This window comes from Oryzias latipes, chromosome 11, assembly GCF_053564925.1.
Source record: "Oryzias latipes strain Hd-rR chromosome 11, Olatipes_Hd-rR_3.1".
Lineage (NCBI taxonomy): Eukaryota > Metazoa > Chordata > Actinopteri > Beloniformes > Adrianichthyidae > Oryzias > Oryzias latipes.
Genome location: NC_136247.1, coordinates 13,472,995 through 13,497,673, shown reverse-complemented (window position 1 = coordinate 13,497,673; position 24,679 = coordinate 13,472,995). Strand labels below are relative to the sequence as shown.

Below are 24,679 nucleotides of genomic sequence, written 5' to 3'. Positions count from 1 at the left end.
TGAACATTCCTACATTTCCCCCTTTGCCACAAAGTGGTCACCAGGTCGTAGGTCCTGTGGCCATCCCATAATAATTGCACAACTTTCTTTGGATCTCCCCGACACGTGTGTTCTGGTTTCGTTTGTGGATTTTTTAGGATTCCTTTACTATGTCAAATATTCAGCTGGTTCTTAGGGCTGTGACGATAACCGCATCACCGCGGTAATGATCCCATCACCGCACGTTTGTTGTTTTTTTTGTTAAGTTTTGCATATGGCGCGTGAATGGAGTTATAATAAACACATTAAACACATTCATCTTTCCTGATAATTGACTTTTTCTGCTAGTCCTGTGTTCAGACTTTCCTTCTTTCTTTCAGACTGTTTTCTCCTTCTCTCCCACCGCTCTCTCTCATAGGCGCGCGCTCTCAGTGCCTCCGCGCTGCACGTGCCACGCGGCTCCCTTTACACACAGGAGCGCGCTTTCAGAAGCACACAAACTCATTCTACAACAGAAGTTTTCGTCTCGCGAGGAAATATGACAAATTTACTGCGTTCTAATTGTTAATTTACATTGTAGTCATTTCCGTTTCAAGCTGCGCGCGTTCTTAAGGGCGCGCGACACGGCCGCCCGCCGGAGGATTTTGTGTGTGTAGGGAGGGGGGGGGTTATTAGGGTTCACCTTCACTCCAAACATGAACGCGCACTGTTAGATTTCCATGAATATCACTACATGTTTTGTTTGGGAACTATTTTTTGCAGCGTAACGTTACGTGTCTGTATAAACAAAGGCGGAGCTTCCTGCCCCATGTTCTTCATGGCTACCGGAAAAGTGACAAAGTGTCTGTTTATTACTGGGCAATATTTAATATTCTGAGAAGATGTGTGTACCAAAGAGCACAGGTGAAGGCTCGCGTGCAGCTAGAGAGCGGTCCGCTGCAGAGGTATCAACACGCACCCCCAACACACATATGCGCACCTTCCTCCTACATGCAGCGCTGACCCACACAGTCACAGTCAATCCACAACACCTATATGGGTTTTATATATAGTCAGTTCACTAGCTAGGTAGTAGTTAGTTGTTACTGTTATTTTATAATAAAGAATACTACGTTGTAATTGTATTTATTACTGATGCGCCGCCGGGGGATTTTCTTTTTTTTTTTTTTGGGGGGGGTGGGGGGGGGGGTGCGGTTAACCGCGACACCGCGCCCCCTGGTGGTTCATCACCGCGGTGATGAAAAATCCGACACCGTCACAGCTCTACTGGTTCTATGTATATGTAGATTTGATCATTCAGATGTAAATTGTCTAGAGATCAATCTATTCTCCAGTTTAAAAAACACTGAGAAGTTAATGAGAGTTTACCTTTTCTCATCAAAGAGCTGCTTCCATAATTGACGTATTTCTCCAGCCATTCAGGACAAATCTGGGTTAGGTAGTTCTTCCGTCCTACTGTGAAAGCTTTGTTATCGTCCCACTCGTCTTTGGTGATGACAGCCTGCTGTTTTGCAGCAATCCATGATTCTGACTTCAGGTCAAGAGCAATGAAGTCTTCTCCATCATAACCGTATTGATCATAACCTTTGACCTCTCCAGTCTCATCATCCCACTCACATCCGTACATGTTCTGAACCACATGAGCACCTGAGAGACAAGAACACAGAGAACCTCAGTCAATCTGAACACAGACAGAAAAATCTGATGATTTTTAATTAGAAACACAGAAACTCATGAAGAATGTTTGATCTAAAATAAATCAAATGTCTGTTTCAGACATGAAGACTCTGCAAGTCTCTGATCCAAACACTGATTGTTTTCTCCACAGCCTCCTCTGAAACAAAACACTTCATATTAGAGTCAAAGAGACATTAAAGAAATAAAAATTCTAACATTTCTTTTTTTCTGGTGTTTTAATCCTAAAACTACTTTAGAATTTTCTCATAGAGGTTCAGCTCCTAAAGTCCTGATCCAAACTAAACACTAACAGAAAAGTTTGTTCTAAAACTCTCCATCATCTGTTTCTAGACGGTCTCATGAATGCAGCGGAAATGAAGAAAATTCCACAAAAACATTTTTACCTGATTATTTCATCAGAGCTGACTCAGCAAAAAAACAAATGAAAGATTATGGCTGTAAGTGAGACAGAAATGTTAGAAATTGTTTCTATTTAAACTAAATGAGTGAGAGATTTCTATTAAAGCGATATTGAAAAGAATGAAACACATTATGACCCAAACATTTGAGTTTTTACAGGTTTTTATGTCTTTTTATAGAAAAATTATATCAAAAATGTTTTACATAAAAACATTACTAAACTTTTTTATAAAGACCCTAAAGATTTTGATTATGAAGATGATGATGAATGTTACTGATGAAGCCCAGAGAATAAAGAGTTTGAATCAAAGTGAAGCTTCTGTTTTCACAGCAGCTGACTGACTGAAATCTCCCATCATCCCCTGGAGCGTATAGAATCTGCTTTCTGCTCCATACGGCCCATCATGCATTGCGTCCTGAATCCAGCAGACAGACAGCAGAAGCTGTTCAGGACGTCTGTGAGCACAACTGAACTCCTCAAAATTTCAGAGGCTTATCTTCCTGATCTGCAGGATCAGTTATTAATAAAATGTCTTACAGCCTGATTTCCACGCGTGTTCAGTGTGAACACTAAACATGATCAGGACACTAAACATGATCAGGACACTAAACATGATCTGGACGTGTCCAAATGAAGCTCACTCTGAAATATTTACCAATAGGCTGTATATGGTGCTTCATGGCTGCCATTAATTGAACGAGCGCAAAAACAACAGAGCAAGTGTATTCAGAAACTGAGTGAGCGAACTTTACAACCACGTAAGCGTGATTCTAACCGAGCTTTTTACAACTGCACGGTTGCAATCTTAACTGAGTGGCGATCCTGCACGCACGCTGGGTTTGAGCGCAGTGTTCAGGGGTTGTGTTTGTCACTTGGGGGCAGTAACCCTTCTGGTTGATCTGATTGTCCAAATTTGCATGACAAATCCGGCCAGGCAGTGGGGCGGGACTTCATTTTTTTTAGAGCAGGGGTGGCCAACACGCGGCTCTTGGCCAATAAGCATGCAGCTCTCTGCCTCTTATCATATTTTCTATATACCGTACTTTCACAACCAAAAGGCGAACATAAAGGTCTTACATTTTCTCCAAAATGTACGGAGTGCCCTTTGGTGCGGCCCTAATGTGTTGTGTGACTTCGGTAATGAGGACCTAATAGATGACAGCATGAGAATGGTACGGAGGGAAGTGAGGACATGAAAGAAGACACCCCCCGCCACAATAGTAGAAAGGTGCAGATATGTGCATGATTCAGAACAACATTGTTTTGGAAACCCTGGAAATGCAAAGAGACACGATTATGAAGAGCAGTTTAAACTGCAAGCTATCAGCTACGTGGGTGTGAGCGTTTCGCACACAAGAGTGTGTGTGAGCGCATGTTCAGTTTGTGTAGCTCAGTTATGGAGAACGGCAATAACTCCAAACGGGAAAGTGAACCCCGAAGGAAGATCCGCCTTCCACGGTCAGAAAAGTCATTGCACTTCGGCTTCAACAGCTATCAGGTGATGGAGGTGACAGTGCACATGTCCACAGGATCAGCATGGCTAATGCTTAGCTTAAGCTCTCCTGTGTAGGGAATGCTGTTGTGTTGACATCGTTACACAAAGATAGTGTATGCCACAGAATAGATCTGTTAATGCTCTTACGACCGTAACAATCAGGTCTACAAGAAAATAAATGTGCAAGTTATTTTTTTCTTATTTTATTAAGCAGATCACCTACAGAGGTCAATTTTATTTATTGTTTTATAAAACCCGGTAAATGCATTTTGGCAAGTAATTATTTTCTGGCTTTTTGTACAGAAAAATACAGAAAGTAGATACATTAAAGCTTTATTAATCTCCCAATGGAGAAATTCAGGTGTCCGACAGCAAAACACACACAATAAATAACAATAATATAATAGTTCATAAAATAGCAGTTCATATCAGGCAGATTTGTTAAACAGCTGTACCGAACAGAAACGTAACGAACCGAGCTCTATGAAACTCTGTATCGAACCGAAATGAGATTTTAGCGTATCGTTACACCCCTAGTTTTAATCCACGTTACAGCCGCCGTTTTTTTATCTATTAAAGCTTCTAAAAAACATTAAAGTCCCACCCCGCTGCCTAGCCGGATTTGACATGCAAATTTCGTTAATGGCAGCCATGAAAGGCCATAGAAAAGTGAGGCGGCAGAGCAGCAAAGAGCTGCAGCAGATGAAACAGCAGGTCTGCTTCTCTGAGATCTTCATTGAGGATCTGATTCCTGAGAAAACTTCAGCTCCCGTCTCTAAACTGTCCTCTCTGTCTCATGATCAGCTCAAAAATGCACAACATCATCTAGAACATCGAGTTTGGAAAGAAAAACAAATACCAGAAGTTCAGCAAATTCAGGATATTTGAGTTTCTCCTTTAGGTTCCTCAGATGAAAATATTTCTCTGAGATCATCTTCAATAAAAAAGTCTTTTTGAAACTAATCTCTGATTTTCCTGTTCAGCTTTGAAGCCAAACTACTTTTCAGTTTCATATTTGTTCTCATGTTTCTGTGCAAACATGGAGTCAAATATTTTATGGTTTAAATGTTTCTAAATGTGCACATAAACACTAACACTGTTTCTACATTATAAAAGAATATGGGATCTTTTTCAGTTTAAAAACTGCCGTCCTCTGTTTAAATATAACAAGCCTGGCCGCTCTGCTCCTAGCATGTGTGTGTGTTAGCAGCCAGACAGACAGAAATAGCACTGACATCATTGCCATGCCTCCCCTCTGGAAATGCTGAGTGGGATTGAATTATGCGACACTATTCGCAGGGTGGATGTGAAAAGGAAAATGCAATCCCCTCTTTGCATTTTCATTTTAATTATGACACAGAATAAGCAGTTTTTAAGTAGAAAAGGAAAAAGGATTTTGAAGGATTAAATTTTTTATTTTGTTTTTGAGTAATTTGATGCAGTTACATTGGGAAAATGAAAAAGAATTTCTGGTTTTGACTTTTATTTTTAATTATACTATTTATTTTTAATTATACTACAGAAACCCTTCCATAATTTTCAGCAGAAAAGAAAAACAATCAAACAGCGATAATCCAGGTTGCATTTTTATACACTCTGTCAGAAAAGAAGCAAATCAGTATTATCGATAATGGATGTGAAATAAAGTTCTATTAATCAATAAATGTTGCAGTAAGTCATAAAAATGAAAGCTGTTTATTTCTGGTTTCAGATCCAGATTTTCCTCAGGCACTACTGATAAACTGTGGAATAAACAGAGCCCTACAGGGGCCAGTGGATAAAAAAAAAATCTGAAAAACCATGCGCATAGATTAATCAATTGTTGTTACTGTTGCGCAATCGTGCGTCTCGTAGCAGCCCGACTCGTAGCTTCTGTTTGCAGGCGGGGGGGCGGCTTTGTTACAGTGTGTATGCAAAGGAGGAGGCTTCGGACCGCAGTCTGTTCGCCTGTTCTGCGTAAGCGGGCTGCCGGACTCAGAGGAATCATGTCTCCCAGGAGATTTGTATCTCCAGACAGAGGGCGGGCTTTGGGATGGGCAGAGGCGGCTTTTGAATCAACAGTCCTAAGAGACCGTTCAAACAATCATGTGAATTTGTGTTACTAGTCGGGTCCAGACAAGATAAAGCCTGATGTTATTCCAGTGTAAGTTCTTCCACGGCTAAATGTTTTTAGCACGTACTAACCCCTTTTCTGGGTCAGTTCGGCCAAGTATGAAGCACTGGCCGCAAAGATTTAAAAAACTATAAGCGAACATGCACTTAGTAATAATCATAACAATAATAAAAGCATATTTAGAAGAACATCTCACTCTATGACAGACATTTGTTTACAACGGGACCTGCAATTTCTTCTTCTATGGTGTGACGTCATCATTAGTCAGAGGCCGTGTGGCCTGTGGATGAATTTAAACTGGAATAACCATCAACCACAATTTAAAAAATCTGTGCGCACAGTTCCCTGATCAGTGGGCATTGTTTAGTAAACCGTGCGCAGTTTATCAGATTTTTTCCTTCACAATCACTGGCCCCCAGGGGCTGTGTAGCAATACATGATAAACATGTTGTTATTTCCTTTAAGCAGGGCTCCAGACTGCGAGCAATTGGTCGCATTTTGCGACCAAAATTTGAGAGTGTGCGACTGAATTTTACATCCAGTCGCACATGCCCGACCAGTAAATTTGCCTCCCCCACCCTCCGTATTTTTTATACATTAAACATGGAAGGGCCCGTCAATGATCAATGAAATAATCAATGAGACGCGAGCGCACACGGACGCAGGCAGACACACACACTCGCGCACATACTCATGAAACGCGAGCACGTACACTCTCTCGTGATGCCTGTGTGTGAGGCGGCCACTGCGTGTGAGAAGAATAGGGAAAGCCACTGTGAGTGGCTAAAATGCGTGTAGGGGGCGGGGCCTAGAGATAATCGAGTGCGCGTAAACATCTGTGGGAAGGAAACGGAGACAAATATCACAACCTGATATGTGCGTCTGAACTATGGGTAAGCGAACTATTGATTCGTTCTTCCGACCTGCGGCTAGTGTACCAGTGCCAGAGTGTACAGCAGGGGTCTCAAACTCGCGGCCCGCAGGCTATTTGCGGCCCCCAAGATTATATTTTGCGGTCCCCGCCTAAATATGAAGGTTTGATGTTACTGCGGCCCGCCAGTTTGTATGAATGACACTTTTACATTGTCGTGCGCGGAGCTGACAAAGCAACCAATCACAGTGGGGTATATGACTCTTGGGGGCGTGACAATGACTGGGTTTGAAAGCAGGACACCTGACAGCCCCCTCCCCGGACCACATTAAGGAGTTCCTTACTTTCCTTTAGAACGTATCTATTCGCTCGTAATTTTCTAAATACATGCAGTCCGTGCTGAACTTTTCTCTGGGCCGCACAGAACCGGAGGAAGGTTTAGGTTTTGGTTACGGTTTTGGTTACAGACGGTTATGCACCGCCGTTACGGCAGCACACCGCTCCCGCGGGAGTCGGGGCAGCTGAGGAGAATAAATGTCCCACACGTACATGCGTGAGAACTAACGGGGCTTGAACTTTAAACACGCTCGAGCAAAAACAACATCAGTTTTAGACACACTGAAAATACGTGGGGAAAATGCAACGATAGACGTGTTTGAGATGAACCAGCACCTCGCCTGGATCGTTGGGGAGACCAGGCGGGGGGGCTGTGAGATGAAGGCGAATCTGCAGCAAGTCTGAAGGACAACAGGAAGTTGGAGTTGTCCTTAACATTCAATTTAGTTTTAATATTCCTCTCCCCCTTAGTATGATCTGTGTTATTATATATTTTATGATTATTTTAATGTTTTGTGATGTATGTAGCCTTTTTTAATGAATTGGTATTTTAAATTATTTTAATTAATCACTCCACTACAAAAACCATCAGGTAACATGTCCCATAATGCATTGTTTTGTAGTCTGCAGGGCAGCTTTCCGTCAGTTCAGTTTCCAGCTGTGTCCGGGTAGGTTTGCCCCTTGCTCCCGCCCCTTTCTCGCGATATTTTTGTGATGATTGACAGTTGATGTTGGAGCAAAAACAAAAATATATGTCACACACCAGGTGATCTGCGCAGCGTTGAGTTCACCTGGCTGATCTCAAACACGCTTATTGTGCATCTTGGCTGCACTTATTTGGTGTCACAAAGATAAATTTCCATCCGTTTTCTTTACTTATTTGTACTGTCATGACAGCGATGCTTTTGTCAGTTTACCTTCTTGTTGCATCTTCAAAAGTGCAGAATAAAATGTGACACTGAATTTGAAACAGCACATTGTAATTTCTGCATCTATTAAATAAATTATTTATTAGTAATACAGTGGAAATTAGTAGATTTGGTTAGCATGTTGATTTACGGTATGCGCCCCTAAATTTTCTGGTTGTGCCCCTAAAATTTTCAGTTAGGGGCCACTGTGCTCCTAGTGATAAGAGTTAGTCTGGAGCCCTGTTAAGTGAGGATTTCATTTATTAATTGAATCTCTGAACAGAATCGATTAAAACATAGAATCGGTAAATAAATAAATAAATAAAGCAGCTCACCTCCAGTTTGGTTGAAGCTCTGCTTTAATATTTCAATTCTGGCTTTGAAGGTATGCTGGTCACCCAGCCGGTTTTCAGTTTCTGTCTTCCAGTACTGTCCATCCATGGCCTCCTTCATCCAGTCCTGTTTAGGAACCACCATTCTGATGTCGCTGTCATAGTAATCAATCTGAGCATCATCAACCAAACCAACAGCCACGAACTCTGGGAGGGTCGGGACTTGAGAGGAAGCGGTGTAGAAATACTTCAGAGAATGAGTCACTGAAAAAAACAACATGAATTCAGTTTATAGAATTTAAAAATACATTTCTGTAAATGCAGAAACATCAACTAAAGGTTAGAGACAGAGGTTTTTTTATAAACTTTATTGCACACTATGCCATTTTACGAGGATGCACTTTCAGGTATGCAATAAAAACATAACTGCAAATATCAAATACACATATGCAGAAAAGAAACAACAACCAGAAAAACAAGAATAGAAATAAGACAGGGGGTTTAAACCTTTACGAGAAAATGTTGAATCTATCACATACAGACAATGTTCTGATTACTTTTTGCTTCTCTGAATTTCAAATACTATTGTTATACTGATTTAACTCAGAAAAGAATACAATGAAACATGGTTTCCAACCAGAGAATTTACATTTATGAATATGAAATTTGGCAAAAATGAGTAAGAGATTTAAAGTAAACCACAGTCATTTTGTATATTTTTTATATTAGACCCAACAAGACATCTTTCCAGATTAAAACAAAACAATAATCAAGAATTTTATCATTAATGAAATCACAAATTTTCTGCTAAAACACTTTAACTTTAGGACAATACCAGAAAGGATGGAGGACTGTTTCAGGGGAATTGCAGCAAAAACTAAAGAGTCAATCAATGTTTAATCTAAATCGGTTTTGAATAAACATTTTAGATGGGTATATTTTGTGGATAATCTTAAATGATACTTCTTTAACCTTATTTGTGATTAAGAATTTATTGGGTGTTTGCCAAACCTCCTTCCATGCAATATTTTCAACAAACATGTTCCAATAAGACATGCTATGAGGTAGTGAAACAATGTTCATTTGAAATAATTTTCTTATTGCTTTATTGTTTTTCTACGGAGCCCGTGTCCTGACATTAAGATATAAAAATATATCTTGTTCCCACAGATTAATATCTTGTTCCCACAGATTAATATCTTGTTCCCACAGGTTATTATGTCGTTCGCACGAAATACTATTCCGTTCCCACAAGATACTATTGCGTTCCCACAAGATACTATTGCGTTCCCTCAAAATACTATTCCGTTCCCTCGAAATGATTAACTCGTGCGAACGCAATAATTATGTCGTTCGAACGCAATAATAAATCCGTCCGAACGCAATAATTATTCACGTCATAAGTCATTCACGCGGATATGCTCTCTGTACGCCGGCAAAACTAAGCCGCTTTTCAGCGGTAACTTCCGTGTCTCTGTGACCCATATTCGTTCAAAAAAGGAACATAAAAAACAAAAATGCTCACTTTATTACCGTCTCAATGAATATAAGAAAAATATCAAAAGATTTATGATAACTAGGCTGCTTTGTCATACGATAGCTCCTGCTAGGCTACTACTAGCTCCGCCGCAGAGCTCTCTGATCATATATGCCGGCATTTGGGCAACTGGCTGGTCTGTTGTCAGACAGCTGATATTGTAGTTTAGGGTCGAATACGAATAATAATATTCAGGACTTATCTTTTATTAACTTTAGCAGTCAGTCGCTTTACATTCGAAGGCTAGTATTAGGCTACATGCTAACTGACTAGCCGATCATTTGCTGTTATTAATTTACGTCATAGATTTACAGCAGATACCTTCACATTTCTGTCTGTGTGTGTCTCATTATATTGCATTGAAGACACGGAGGATGTTTAGAGAACAGATTTATTTATTTCAAAAAGCACAAAAGCATCCATCGTATTGATTCACGTTCATTCACATGATGATCTGGTACGCCCTCAGTCATCTAGCTGCAAAAGCCGCTTCCTGCCGCTACTTCTGTGTCTCTGTGAGCATTCAATAGGGGTAAAAATAAAAGCAAGAATGGTCGATCTGTTATTTTCTCGATGAAAATCTGAAAAATATCATATTAAGCTGGCTGCTTCGCCTAAAGCACTTACCTTTAGCTTGTAGCATAACAACAATAGCACTACGTCACGTTTCCCAGCGTGCTTTGCTGCCAATTATTGGCCAATCACCGTGTCCCTGTGACCAAGGTCTAACAACAAGACCAATGATTGGCTGCAAAGCATTCTGGGAAATGTGACGAACTGCTATTGTTGTTATGCTACAAGCTAAAGGTAAGTGCATTAGGCGAAGCGGCCAGCTTAATATGATATTTTTCAGATTTTCATCGAGAAAATAACAGATCGACCATTCTTGCTTTTATTTTTACCCCTATTGAATGCTCACAGAGACACGGAAGTAGCGGCAGGAAGCAGCTTTTGCAGCAAGATGACAGAGGGCGTACCAGATGATGATGTCAATGAACGTGAATACGATGGATGCTTTGTGCTTTTTGAAATAAATAAATCTGTTCTCTAAACATCCTCCGTGTCTTCAATGCAATGTAATGAGACACACACACACAGAAATGTGAAGGTATCTGCTGTAAATCTATGACGTAAATTAATAACAGGATCAATGATTGGCTAGTCAGTTAGCATGTATCCTTATGGCCTTGTTAAGCGACTGACTGCTAAAGTTAATAAAAGACAAGTCCTGAATATTATTATTCCTGTTCGACCCTAAACTACAATATCAGCTGTCTGACAACCGACCAGCCAGTTGCCCAAATGCCGGCATACATCAAAGAGCTCTGCGGCGGCGCTAGTAGTAGCCTAGTAGGCGCTATCGTATGACAAAGCAGCGTAGTTATCATAAATCTATTGATATTTTTCTTATATTCATTGAGACGGTAATAAAGTGATCATTTTTGTTTTTCATGTTCCTTTTTTGAACGAATATGGGTCACAGAGACACGGAAGTTACCGCTGAAAGCGGCTTAGTTTTGCCGGCGTACAGAGAGCATATCCGCGTGTATGACTTATGACGTGAATAATTATTGCGTTCAAACGGATTAATTATTGCGTTCGAACGACATAATTATTGCGTTCGCACGAGTTAATCATTTCGAGGGAACGGAATAGTATTTTGAGGGAACGCAATAGTATCTTGTGGGAACGCAATAGTATCTTGTGGGAACGGAATAGTATTTCGTGCGAACGACATAATAACCTGTGGGAACAAGATATTAATCTGTGGGAACAAGATATATTTTTATATCTTAATGTCAGGACACAGGCTCAGTATTTTTCCTGGGAAAACCGGACAATCATATTTTCCCCACAGAAGTATTTATGGGGGAGAGCAGAAAAGGCTCCTCAACATGAACTCTGCGTTGGAATTTAAACAGCATGCATACCCCAAAGGGGAATAGCTCCAAACACTTTAGCATATTCTAAAGAGGGAACATGTATGTTAAATTTAAATAGAAATCCCTCATAAGTTAAAAGTAAGCCCTAGTTGTTAAATAATTGATACACAAAAATAATCTTATTTCGAAACCAATGTTCTATGAAGAGTGACTTGCGGTTGTATAAAATGTCCCTGTTATTCCAGATACAGTGGTATGAGAAAGTTTGGACACCTCTGATAATTTTCAAGATTTTTCTTCATAAATTATTGGTTGTCCGGATCATCAATTTCAGTTAAATATATCACATAGTAGATGAACACAGTGGTATTTGAGAAGTGAAATGAAGTTTATTGGATTTAAAGAAACTGTCCAATAATTACTTACAGTTTTTATCCATTGGTCTGGCTCATTTCTTGAAACAGAAATTAGATTCTCAAAATTCTAAGATCATTTGGCAAAACAGTCTTACAGTTTAGCACAACACAATAGCTAACTTGCAAAATCTAATATATATCTCAAAACTGTTCACTCATGCTTCAAAACTAAATTCCTTTCCCATGTAAAGAGTCAGTGCCACCAAAATGGCAAAGATCCTTCTCAATTGCTTTGGCTCATTTCCTGATCAGACTGGATGTTCTCAAGACTCTTGGTGCTTTTGCCAAAGTAATGTGGATGGTTCGGCACAACACCATGGTTCACCTGCAAAAGCCATTTCTCTCCCTAAGCAATTGACTCATGTGTCAAAACTAAATTTCCTTCTCATTTAAACAGTCAGTGCCCCCAAAATCCTTCGTCCCTTTGGCATTGTGTAACCACTGCAAGTCAAAATGATTAGATGTTTTGTCACTATAGCATAGGACCATTGAAATAACCCTCATGTCCACCTTTCAGTCTTAGCTCAGTCCTTCGTTGACAATGGTCACTGTACTGTTTTTGTATAGCTAACAGAATACAATTTCGTATAAAACTGGAAAAAAGAAAAAGGATTTTAGGGTAAGAGTAGCCTCTTAGGTTTACAGTAACAGCACGCATTGGACTCATACTGCCAAGGAAATTCTAACCATTATCATTCACACACATAAAGTAACTTTCATACATCAGAGTAAAAAGGAAATGTTTACAGCATAACATACTTTATAATTTAAACACAAACAAAAAACTATGACAATGATATGCAGCCTACAGTGCTGTAAATAATGCTTGAGTTTCACAACTAACAGTTCTTCACTGGTCGCTGTCCTCACCCTCCCTCTCTTGGTCACCGTCCTCTCCCTGCTGGTCATCCTCCCCCTGCTGTCTGTTTGGCCACAGATTTTCGTCCACATCACAGCATATTTTCTCCCTTGTGATGCAACGAGGGAAAAAAATGGCGTGCATGTTGCAACCATCCCCTACACCAGGGGTCGGGAACCTTTTTGGCCAAGAGAGCCATAAACGCCACATATTTTTAAATGTAATTTCGAAAGAGCCATACAATAATGTAGTGTCCTTTTCCCACACGGAGACTTAACCTCTTTTAAGGTTCTTTATTCTGGTTAATGCAGGCTGTAACAAATACCGTAAATTAATTCAGCAGCTCCTGAATCTCTCCTGCCGAGACGAGAGCGCTTCTCCCAACTTTATATTCCCCCCTCCCGCTCCAGCCCTCCCATTTCCCTTATTCGGCCCATAGCTGAACCCCATTGGTCCAAATTACCTAACAACAGGCTGAGCGACAGAACTAAGAGCCAATCAGATCTCTGCTTGATGCGTTCAAGGAACTCCAGAACTTTTAACGCGGCCCAACAGCCAAGTTAAACTCACTCCGCTACAAAATGTTTAAAACTAAATATACAAATGAACGTGTGCATTTGATATAATTTCAACACTTTTAAAGTACAATAAGTCTGTGGATTATTTTTAATAACATTGTTATGCTGTTGCTAATAAATGATGAGTATTTCTCGTGGTAGTTTTGTTGATGGTCTAGTCTGGTTGATACGTGGTGAGTTTCTGCTTCATGCAGGTGTTGAGACTTTAAACGTGATCTTAGGTCTGAATGTTCTGTAAATGTGAGACAGACTGATCACATGCAGACGCGGAGCCAAACACACACACTCACACGCTGCAGTGAGTGACGGGCAGCAGGTTTTATGTTTTTACAATCCCTGCGCGGTTCACCTTACTGACCGAGCCCACAACCCCTCACCCCCACCCTCTGCTTTCTTCCTCACACATCCCGTCCCCGCTACTGCGCGCTCTTTCTCAGAGACGGGGGCGCGCAGTTTTAGGCACGGCAATTCACAGGTTTCCGGGTGGTACAAACTCTGTGAATTAATAGATAATAGTAAAGTGATAATGCTGGCGCAGATCCTTCTCTCCAAGCACCGCTACTACTGTGCGCCTCTGCCATCGCATCGCGCCCGAGAAGGACTGGTCTAATGAAAAAGAAAAAATTAAAAATGTGTCTGCGAGCCACATGTGACCATCAAAAGAGCCATATATGGCTCGCGAGCCATAGGTTCCCGACCCCTGCCCTACACTGATCTCCTGTAATATCCTCACAAGCAGCATCCATTGCATGGAGCAGGGACCTCTGAACTTGAGCCCGGTGCTTATACACTCTCCACCTCCAAGTGGAGAAAAACTCAATAGGATTGAGAAAAGGAAAGTAAGGTGGTAGGAACACTATGACCATCCTTGGATGAGTAGTGAACCAGGCCCTGATAAGCAGGCCATGGTGGAAATTCACATTGTCCCATAAAATAACATGAGACCTATGAGACCTCTCTCAGTTTCAGGGATCAAATCAAAAGGAAGGCGGTCCAAGAAGATGAGGAGCTTCTGTGTATTGTATGGGTCAAGACTGGTGATGTGAGTGGCCACACCATTGTCAGATATGGCAGCACACATAGTTATATTGCCCCTTCGCTGGACTGAGACATCCTCCTTAGTTAGTCGAGTTCTAGTTTCACCTGACTGTCAATTGCTGAAATAAATGTATCAAATGTTCCAAGGGATTCATATATCATATTCATGGTATTATGTTCTTGGCTAATTTTGAAAATTGAACAGACTATTGTGCATTTGATGACTTACTCAATGAAATGATGCTGACTCATTTTGGAGCAAACAACCATTAGACTGAGAATCAACAATCAGTTTAGATCAACAAGATCTATTCACTTGGAATCTGTGCTAAATGAAGGCTACTTGTACTTAATCATTTGAAAGATGTACTGAGACATTGAGACATGTACTAAGACATTTGAAATATAATGAATCTAATGAGAAATGCCATTCTGTTGTGAACAATTGCAGAGTGGTGTGGAGGTTTGTCCATGTTGTTTTGAGAATGTAATTTCTGTTTCAAGAAATGAGTCAAACCAATGGAGAAAAACTGTAAAAAAAAATAGGCAGGTGTGTAAATGTGGGCACCCCAACAGAAACATGCCATCAATATTTAGTCAATTCTCCTTTTGCAGGAATGACAGCCCCCAATCGCTTCCAATAACGGCCTGGATTCTGCTTGAAGGTATTTTGGACCATTCTTCTTTGCAAAACATCTCCAGTTCAGTTAGATTTGATGGCTTCCGAGCATGGACAGCACGCTTTAAATCACACCACAGATTTTTGATAATATTCAGGTCTGGAGACTGAGATGGCCATTCCAGAACATTGTACTTGTTCCTCTGCATGGATGCCTTTGTAGAATTAGAGCGGTGTTCAGGATCATTGTCTAGAATTATCCTGCGCCGGCGCAACTTGGTAACTTTGTCACTGATTCTTGAACATCGTTTGTAAGAATTTGCTCATACTGACTGGAATCCAAGCGACCTTCAACTTTGACAAGATTTCCAGTACCTCCACTGGCCACACAGCCCCAAAGCATGATGGAACCACCACCAAATTTGACTGTGGGTAGTAAGTGTTTGTCTTGGAATGATGTGTTCTTTTTTTTGCCAAGCATACCGCCCCTTTTTATGTCCAAATAACTCCATTTTAGTTTCATCAGTCCACAGCACCTGGCTTGGGTCCCGTCGCCGGGGGCGCTCCTGGCCTGGGGATCTCTCCCCCCCTCTCCTGGTCTGGCTGGGGAGGATCTGGTTCCCCTTATGAACACACGGTTCACTTCAGCAGCATGTATGCATGCATCTCCACCCCCACGTGCACGTGCACACTGCCACACTGCTCCCTGTCTGCTTCATCCCTCCTCCTAACCCACAGTGTATTGATGGACAGATGTCTTCAGCTTATCTTCGTGTCAGAATTTCACCTTTGATGTAATATTTGTCTTTCCAGCAGATCTGGTATAATTGTTACAGCTTAAAATAATAACTTATTCAAATCAGTGCTTGGATCCCCCACTTTCTCCACCTGTCTTCCTTTTACTGTCTTAAATCTCTAGAGAGCCACTGATTCAATTTCCTTTGTTTTTTCTATTATTGGGTTAAAATTTAGGGAGCTTCTTGGATGTTGGTCTTTCGTTATTAAAATACTTAAATATTTCACTTCGGTTTTAATTGGAAGATTATACAATGTGGCAGCAGCACATTCTTTAATTGCCATTAATTTGCAGGGGTTGACATAGCCCAGAAATTTGCACTGGCCCACAGGGCCAGTAGTTTTTGAAAGTTACTGGCCCGACACCGCGCACAGCGTGACCCGCGGCTCCGCAGGTGCTTGCAACTTTAGGGGGGTCCGTGGGCATGCCCCCCGAAAAATTTTAACATGGTGCAATTTGGTGCATTCTGGTGACATCTAGCACTTATTTCTACACTTTTCAATGACTGAAAATAGACCATATCAAACTGAAATCTGCTCTAGTCTGTTTCAGATTTTTTGAAGAGACCACTGCAGTGTAGTAGGTAACACTAGTTAAGAAGTTTTCATGCTGCTTCTAATCACTACTATTTCACATTTGTCCGTTATCAATAGTTAAGAAGTTTTATTTACTTTTTTGCTCTGACTGCCTTGAGGTTCTGCTTTTTGTTACTGTTGCAAAGTTACATTTACTTTTTGTTACTTTAGTTACTTAATTAAATTAAATAATTGTAAATTGTAAAGAAAAACAAAATTAAGTAGTTTGACATACTGCATTTGAGTCTGAGATTCAGGTATTTGGAGTTGCCTTTGATTCTTTGAAATTCAGCTTAAAGCTTAGTGCATACAGTTTCATCTTCAATGCATTCATTAAATATCTTGCTGTCCATACTACTAATTCCACCCATTACTCCATCTAACATATTCCTATCTATTCCTGCCATGTCTTCCACATCTCTGACATGCTTCAGTCTCTCTTCAGTGATGGTGTCGGATTTAAGATCATCGCAGTGAAAAACCACCAGGGGGCGCGCTGATGTGTGTGTCAGTTTAAATATATCTGCGTAAAATGCAATAATAACCCACTGGCTTGTTCCTTCGTTTTTGCTGTTTAACATTGTTTTGTATTTAATTGTTACATTCAATAAAGTTTGAATAAAAAGAAGAGTGAGCGTGTGCCGCGTGGTGCTCGGCAGTGACAGCCGCGCGCGCAGGCGGGAGAGGAGGAGAAGAATGATAAAAGGTTTCCCATAGAAACCTCTGAAGTCTGAACACAGGACTAGCAGAAAAAGTAAATTATGAAGACGAGGTAAATCTACACGTTTTTGAAAAAACATATGTTATTGAAAAAGGTGAAAAATGTATTAACCGTTAGATATTTTAGTGGCCCGAGCGGACAAGTGAAAAATAAAGTCTTGTGGTCCGTACTGCTCGAAAAACAGGACCGGGCCAGCGGACAAATGGCTATGTCGAGCCCTGATTTGTATTTATTCACATTTAAACAAAGGCCGGATGCCTTTGAAAACTTCCCAATAATGGCAAACGCAACAGGAATTTTTTAGAAAAAGTGTAGTGTCATCTGCAAGTTGAGTAATAATTAGTTATTTGTCAGTGAGATTGATGCCTTCTACTACACTGGATTTAATGTGATCTGATAACAGTTGAGAAACTAAAAGGAAAATATACGGAGAAACAGGACAACCAAAGATCTTATAATCATTGTTGAATAGGGATATTGTATGCCAGTTATCTAAGAATGACGTGTCTTTTCCAGATTTTGGAATAAATGTTGTCAAGCTTTGAGTCAATGTTGTAGGAAGCAGTTCTTTATCAATACTTTCTTAAAGCATTTGATGTGAAAGGGGAGACAGATCCTCAACAAAAAATTTATAGAACTCTGAAGTCAGCCCATCTGTCCCTGGTGATTTATTAGATTTAAGTTGTTTAATGGCCTTTTGTACTTCCTCAAGTGTAATCATGCTTTCACATTGCTCCTTTTCACTTTCAGTGATGGTCTTGACTGTTAACGAATCTATAAAGGCATCTGTTGAAACTTGGCAAAATTAAAAACTATAAAGTCTCTGGTAAAAATCACAACAGTAGTTAGAAATGGCTTTATGGTCTTCTGAAATAGTTCCATCTATATCAATTCTGTGTATGCTACTACCTTTAGAATGGTGTCTCTCCAGATTAAAACAATAATGTGAATTTTGTTCAGCGTTTTCAAGCCATCTTGATCGTGGTTTCAAAAAAGCTGGCTTGGTTTTTTGAAGATATAAATTATCCAATTCAGTTTGAAGGTTTGAGAGTTGGAGTTTAACTACATCTGATAGTGTGTCAGGATTATTTTGACACAAGTGAGTAATTTTTGAAATGACATTTACCTCACATGCTCTTCTACTTTTAGCCTTATCACTACTTACTTTTCTAAGATATTTACCCATTTCAAATTTAAAAACCTCCCAGTATACACCAAATTTCTTGTCTATATTAACTTTAGACCAAAAATTGTGCTATTTGTCTTTTGACTTGTTTTTTAACAGTCATCCAGTAAAACAGAGCTATTCAGTTTCCAATAAGCTGAATGCGGGCCACAAAACTTGGTGGACAACTTTATCTTAATAATTATGACACTTTTTGAGACCAACCAAAAGTCAATTCTGGACTTATTTGTACCAGTTTTGTTACTCCATGTAAAGCATTTGACATCAGGATTTTTCCTTCTCCATCTATCATGGAGGTCAAATTTCTCTATAAAATTCTTTAGCTTGGTGTTGCTTCCATCTAGCCCACGAGGAGGCCACCTATCTACATTATTATGTGGGACATTATTGAAGTCACCCCCCAATAATATGATCCTTTTTGGGAAAATTTTCTAACCATTCTAACAGTAAATTTTCTATAGAGATAAGAAGTTGATCATTTTCTTTGACAGTGTTGTATCCATAAATGTTGGCTGAAATAACAATATTATTATCACATTGTAGTAGTTGGCAAATATAATGACCTGATGGATCACTTTTAGTAAGTAAAATGTCCCCACTACAGATATTTTTTAGAGTTGTTACCCCAGCTGATCGCTCTGTACCCTGTGAAAACCATAAAGAGTTACCCCACTGACACTTCCAGAATTTGGTATCATCAGATATCCAATGAGACTCTTGTAAATAACAGAGATCTGAGTGAAATTGCAAAAAGAAATAAAGCTTTGAGCTTAACATTATTGCGTAGTCCCCTGGCATAAAAAGAAACAGAAGATAGAGTAAACAGATTAACTAGAATAAACAACACACAGAAAACAAGTTATGTTTTATAAACACTATAAGAATATTTAAAAAATAGTGCAATATCAAGAACAGCACTATTGAATCCATTTTAGCAGCTTTAGTTCACAAAAATGTTAAACTCTTAAGGTTTTTATTTTCCTTTTCTCTCTCATGCCCCTTCTTCTTCCTCCCTTTGCGACCCCCATCCCCCATTCCGACCCCCCAACAAAAACAAAACAAGAGGGAATCAACTCAAATATAAAACTGAAAAGGGATTTGAGAAGGGGGAAAGTTCCTGATAATGCAGAGAACACACAGGACTCCTCACATGGTTGAGAAAAAAATACAAAAAAAAAAAGAGAATTTCTCTTTTTTTCCCCCTTCATCTTTCTCTTTTCATGGTGCACTTCTGACCCATTAATAAATCCACGGCCTCCCAGGAAGTAAGTCGCCTTTCCCTCCTCATGTGCTTTTTTGATTTTAGGCAACAGCTTCTGCCGACACTCCCTGTCCTCTTTTGTTAAGTCCTCGTTGAAGCCCAAGTCTTTAGCTTGGAGAAATCCGTTCTTCTTGGCCGTTCTCCAAACCTCCTCCTTCAGGCGCCGGGAGATGAATCTGATTAGAATACCTCGAGGCCTTGGGTCCTCCTGGCGTTTTCTTCCAATCCGATGAGCAACATCAACAGCATCATGAAACCTTCCAGCAAAACGTGATGGCAAATGCTGATCACCTCCTCACGCACGGTTTCCTCTTTCAGCCACAGGAAGGCCATAAAGCCCCAGATTCCATCGACGACCATAAGCTTCCAGATCTGCATCCTGCGCCAAGCATCTCGATGTAGATTCCTCATTTTTCTCCACACGTTTTTCCATAACATCAACTTTGTCATTTATGAGTTTGATTTCGGAACAGACGGTTTTAACCATTTTTTCAAAAGCATCACTTCTTGATTGATTGTTGTTGTTCGGCGAGCATATTAACTGCATCATCAGACTTCGTGGACCAGGGCATAGTAAGCCTTTTAGCAAGGGGAGGCTTACTTGGGGTCACTGGGAGTGAAGGAAATTCCTCCTCCGAAGTCACGGGTATGTCCATGCTGCTGCCAGAGCAGCCATGCTCCTTAGTTCGGTAAAGTTAGAAAGATATTCACAGATTTGGACTTCCGACCTCAATAACTCTTCTGATAAACATTAAAAAATGTGATAGCAAGTATCTCAATCCTTTTGTATTAACCCAGATAGTGAACTACAAATGCATTTCAATTATATTTTATTGCATTGATAGAAGATTCATAACTCCCCAGGAACTTCAAGACAAACATGGAATAAATAACTTCTTGGAATATCAGCAACTTAAATCAAGTATTACTAAAAAGTATAAATTTAAAGACGACAATTTAAAGCTACCAGATGTAGTTACCACTCTGATTAATTTTTCAATGAATAGAACTCTCTCCAAAATATACAAACTTTTATGTAATTTAGATAACAATATTGCCCTTCCAACAAAAAAATGGGATGCAGATTTGAGCATCAGCACAGTTGAAAGCTTCTGGTCAGAACTCTGTCTAAACACCTTTAAACTGACAAAAAGTCCAAATCTGCAGCTAATCCATCTCAAAACTCTTCACAGAATTTACTACACTGGACAGAGGATGTTCAAGATGGGTCTCAGTAACTCAGACATTTGCGAGTACTGTGATAATAATCTACCCGACAGCTACATGCACGCACTGTGGTTCTGCACTCCTGTCCAGGCTCTCTGGCAGCAGGTATGTGCCGATTTATCAGTCTGGCTTAAGGTTTCAATCACGGCCTCACCGTCACTTTGTGTGCTTGGTGACATGAGTGCCATCGATATAAAAGAAGGATTAGCATCTATCATTTTCATAACTCTTTGTATTGCCAAAAAAACGATTTTAATAAATTGGAAAAACAAGAAACATATAAACATAAGTCAACACAGAAATCTGCTGTTTGATCATATCAGCTTGGAAAAAATGTCAGCCCAAAGCTCAAGTAACTTTGAAAGAATTCAGTCTCTCTGGTCTCCTGTGGTTGACTTCATGACTTAGGGGGGTGGGGGGCTTGGTCGTCGCTGCTCCTTGCCCTTCTGCTGTGGTTTGGGGTGGGGGTCGGGGCCTCCGGTGCCTGGCGGGGGCGGTGGGGGCTCCGTTGGTCGGGGGGTCGGGTCCGGTGCCTGGGTGTGGCGGGCTGGGGCGCTGCGTGGTCCTCTGGGCTTGGGTGTGGTGGTGCGTGGTGGGGGGGTGGGGTGGTGGTCTGGCTTGGCTTGGGGGGGTGGTCCCTTTGCCTGTGCTGGGGGGGGTTGGCGGGGGGCCCTGCGGCGCCGGATGGGCTGCCCATCTGCACCTGGGGCTGGGATCGGCCCTTCCCTGGCTCTGGGACGGGACGGGACAACCCTCTCGGGGCCCCCGGTCGCTCTGGGTGTCACCCGCTTCGGCTGCGGGGTCTGGGGTGGGGTGGGGTGGGGGGTTTGTCGGCCCTGTCCTGTGGGGGGGCGTTCTGGGGGGGGAGGGGGGGGCATTATTGGTACGGGTCGGGGGGGCTAGCGGGTCGGGGTCTCCGCTGAGGCAATCAGTGGTTGCCTCGGCCGGTTGGCCTCCTCGGTCCCATCAAGGCCTGACCAGAGCTCCTCTAGGGCCGGCGTCTGGGGGTGGGGGCCTGGGCTTGCTCCGGGGGGGGGGGGGGGACGCTTTCTGGCTCCTCTCTCTCTGTGTGGGGTGGGTGGTGCCGGGCCTGGGGTGTCGGCGCCTCCGGGGGTGGGGCCCCTGGGCTGGGTGGCCCTGGCCCCTTTGCTGGGGGGGGGCTGGGGGACAGCTGTTTGACCACCTGGGGACAGTCTACCAGCTGTCCCCAACTTACCCCCTTCCTCATATAACCTCATATTAGGGTGAGGGGGTGGGGGGTCTTGCCTGCGATGCGCCTTGGGGGGGGGGCTACTTGGCAGTGGCCCCCCTCCTATGGTTGCCGTATGGAGTGGGCCCCCCCTCTTTCGCATTTATTTGCACCTTAGACATGTAGGGTCCTTGGTAGGGGGGGTGCTTGGACATCAGTGCAAGCAAGCAGCAGATGTCCTCCTGGCACCCTACCCGCCAAATTTAACCTTAGACATTTAGGGCCCCTTGGTGGGGAGGGTGAGGGGACATCACTGTGAGTAATCAGGAGATGTCCCCTCAGTGCCCTACTCGCCAATTTTAACTGCACCCCCCTTAGTACACACACCCCTCCCCCTTCAATATATGCATTCCAACATAAACACACACACATGCACACACACACCCTCTCAAACACACATACACGCACACACATTTTGCAAGGAAGGTGGGACCTGGGTCCATCTGTCCCCTACCCCTTCCCTGGTGGGGGGTGCAGGCATCTTGGCGATGGCGGCCGTGTCCCTTGGGTGCCGGCTCCCTGGGCCCGGCGGTGCTCTCTCCGCACGGTGGGGGGGTTCATACTACACCTGAGCCGGGGGTGTTCGTGTCCCTGGGGGGCGGGTCCTGGTCCTTGCCCCTGAGCGCTGGGCCCCGCCAAACTTCCAACATGGCCGAGCCTGGTCAGGCCATATTTATAACACCCCTTGTGGGCCACCCTTTTTTCCCCGGGGCTCCCCCCTCCTGGGCGGGGGCGGCAGGCCCCTGCCTTGCCCCTCCCTGGACCAACCGTGGGCCGGGTGGGTGGCTGCCTGGAGTGCGGAGCGGGTCTCCCTTGGGGGGTCCTGGCTCGTACCTGGGGTTGGGGCAGGGGGATGCCCGGAACTCCTGGGTGGTGGTGGGGTGCTCGTCTGGGGCTGTGGGCGTCCTTCTCCGGTGGGGCCCTGCGTTGGGCTCTTCCGGCGCGGCGGGGGGGCTGCTTTCCTGGCTGGGCTGGGGCGGCGCTCTCTTTCCCTCCGCGCCTCCCTGCTCTCTGGCTCTGGGGGCCTCGCGGCGGTCCTGCTGGCCCTGGCCTGGGTGGCGGTCTTGGTCGCCCGGGGGGCGGTTGTTCCCTGCCTGTTCCCGTGTGGCGTTGGGGGAATTCCGGCTGCCGCTGCTGCTGGGGCGGGGGTCTGGGTGTGGGGGTGGCTGGGCGCTCCTCCTCCTTCTTTTCACATTCCACTATCCATTTTAGAAGAACATAAACACCCACCTGAGCACAGGTGTTAGCTCACCTTTGCACTTATAGTTTGCATGATTGAATGAATGAAAGATTTCACACTAGTTGGTTTAAAGGCAAAGGTATGCGTTCGTGAACACTATCTGTTTTGTGTACATGTTGACATGTGAACTTTTTTTGCAGTTAGCAGGTGTGTTGATAATATTTGAGTGTGTGTGTGGACAGGCCCCGCCCTTTTTGAACTACATTTGAACTGTACCGTAATGATAAACAACCAGTAAACCTGTCTGCTCTATGTTGCTTCATGGTCTTACCCCCCCCTCTCACTATCCCCCCCCCCCCCCCCCCCGACATCCCTCCCTCTTCTTCCCTTCTTTCCTTTTCCGTCCGGTCCAACACCAAAGATTTTCAATCATGGTTGAAATGAATAAAGTTTGGCCTCAATTACAAAAGGGGTTTGTCCAGTCACACCTTTGGTTTGTCTGAAGATTAATAACCCCTCTTGTTAAAGTAAAATATGTCCAACACAAGAGGCCCTCAGCTCTTATCTGCCTACCTAGCTGTTGGACAGGACAAGTTTAAAAAAAAAAAAAAGTTATTGCATACATTTTTCACCTTTTAGTAGACGTAGGAATCATAATTAAAATGAACAACAGCTTTAAAAATACTGAAGCTACAGTCACCAAACTTCCTGTACTGACTAATCGTGACCTTATTGTCCGACTACAACAAAGATTTGGTCAGAAATCCACTTTGTTTGTTTTTTAGGAATTTTTCATATAGAAATGTGGATCATATTGTGTCAAAAATGTTTAATAGCTCTGAAAATACTGAAAGCTTCTGTTACCAAACTTTCTTTACAGACTTTTCATTACTTTTCAACCAACTTCCTTACTAGTAACACTGGAGTGTACTCAGAAGTAATCCTTTTGATGAAATTACAAGTAAAGTTTGTTCACAGACAAATTTTGAAATAAATAGTTTCTTCTCTAAATATAATTTTACCCAATCAAGTCATGATTACTCAGTACAAAGATTTTGGTGAATGTAGCTTCAGAACTTTCAGAGTTATTAAACATTTTTGACAAAATATGAACCATATTTCTATATGAAAAATTCCTAAAAATAAACAAAGTGGATATCTGACCAAATCTGTGTTGTAGTCGGACAGTAAGGTCATAATTAGTCGGTAAAGGAAGTATGGTGACTGTAGCTTCAGTATTTTTAAAGCTGTTGTTCATTTTATTTATGATTCATACATCTAATAAAATGTGAAAAATGTATGCAATCAAATATAATAAAGATGGACTTTCTCACAAAATATTTATTGTAGCATGAATATGCTGACAGGTCTTCATTACCAGTTCATATAAATGTAGATATTTTCGCTTTTTAAAAGATTATT

At 42.1% G+C, this 24,679-nt stretch overlaps 1 protein-coding gene across 2 annotated transcripts in view; it reads right to left on the bottom strand.

The window, feature by feature from the left end:
* Positions 1–24,679, bottom strand: part of orla-uba (major histocompatibility complex class I-related gene protein-like) — a 31,341-nt gene that overhangs the window by 3,548 nt on the left and 3,114 nt on the right. For both annotated transcript variants that reach the window (XM_011480968.4, NM_001278878.2), the window contains exons 3-4: positions 8,136–8,396; positions 1,348–1,626 (exon numbers count right to left, since the gene is read on the bottom strand). In XM_011480968.4, coding sequence (XP_011479270.1) covers positions 1,348–1,626; positions 8,136–8,396 — 540 coding nt within the window. The remainder of the gene's footprint in view (positions 1–1,347; positions 1,627–8,135; positions 8,397–24,679) is intronic.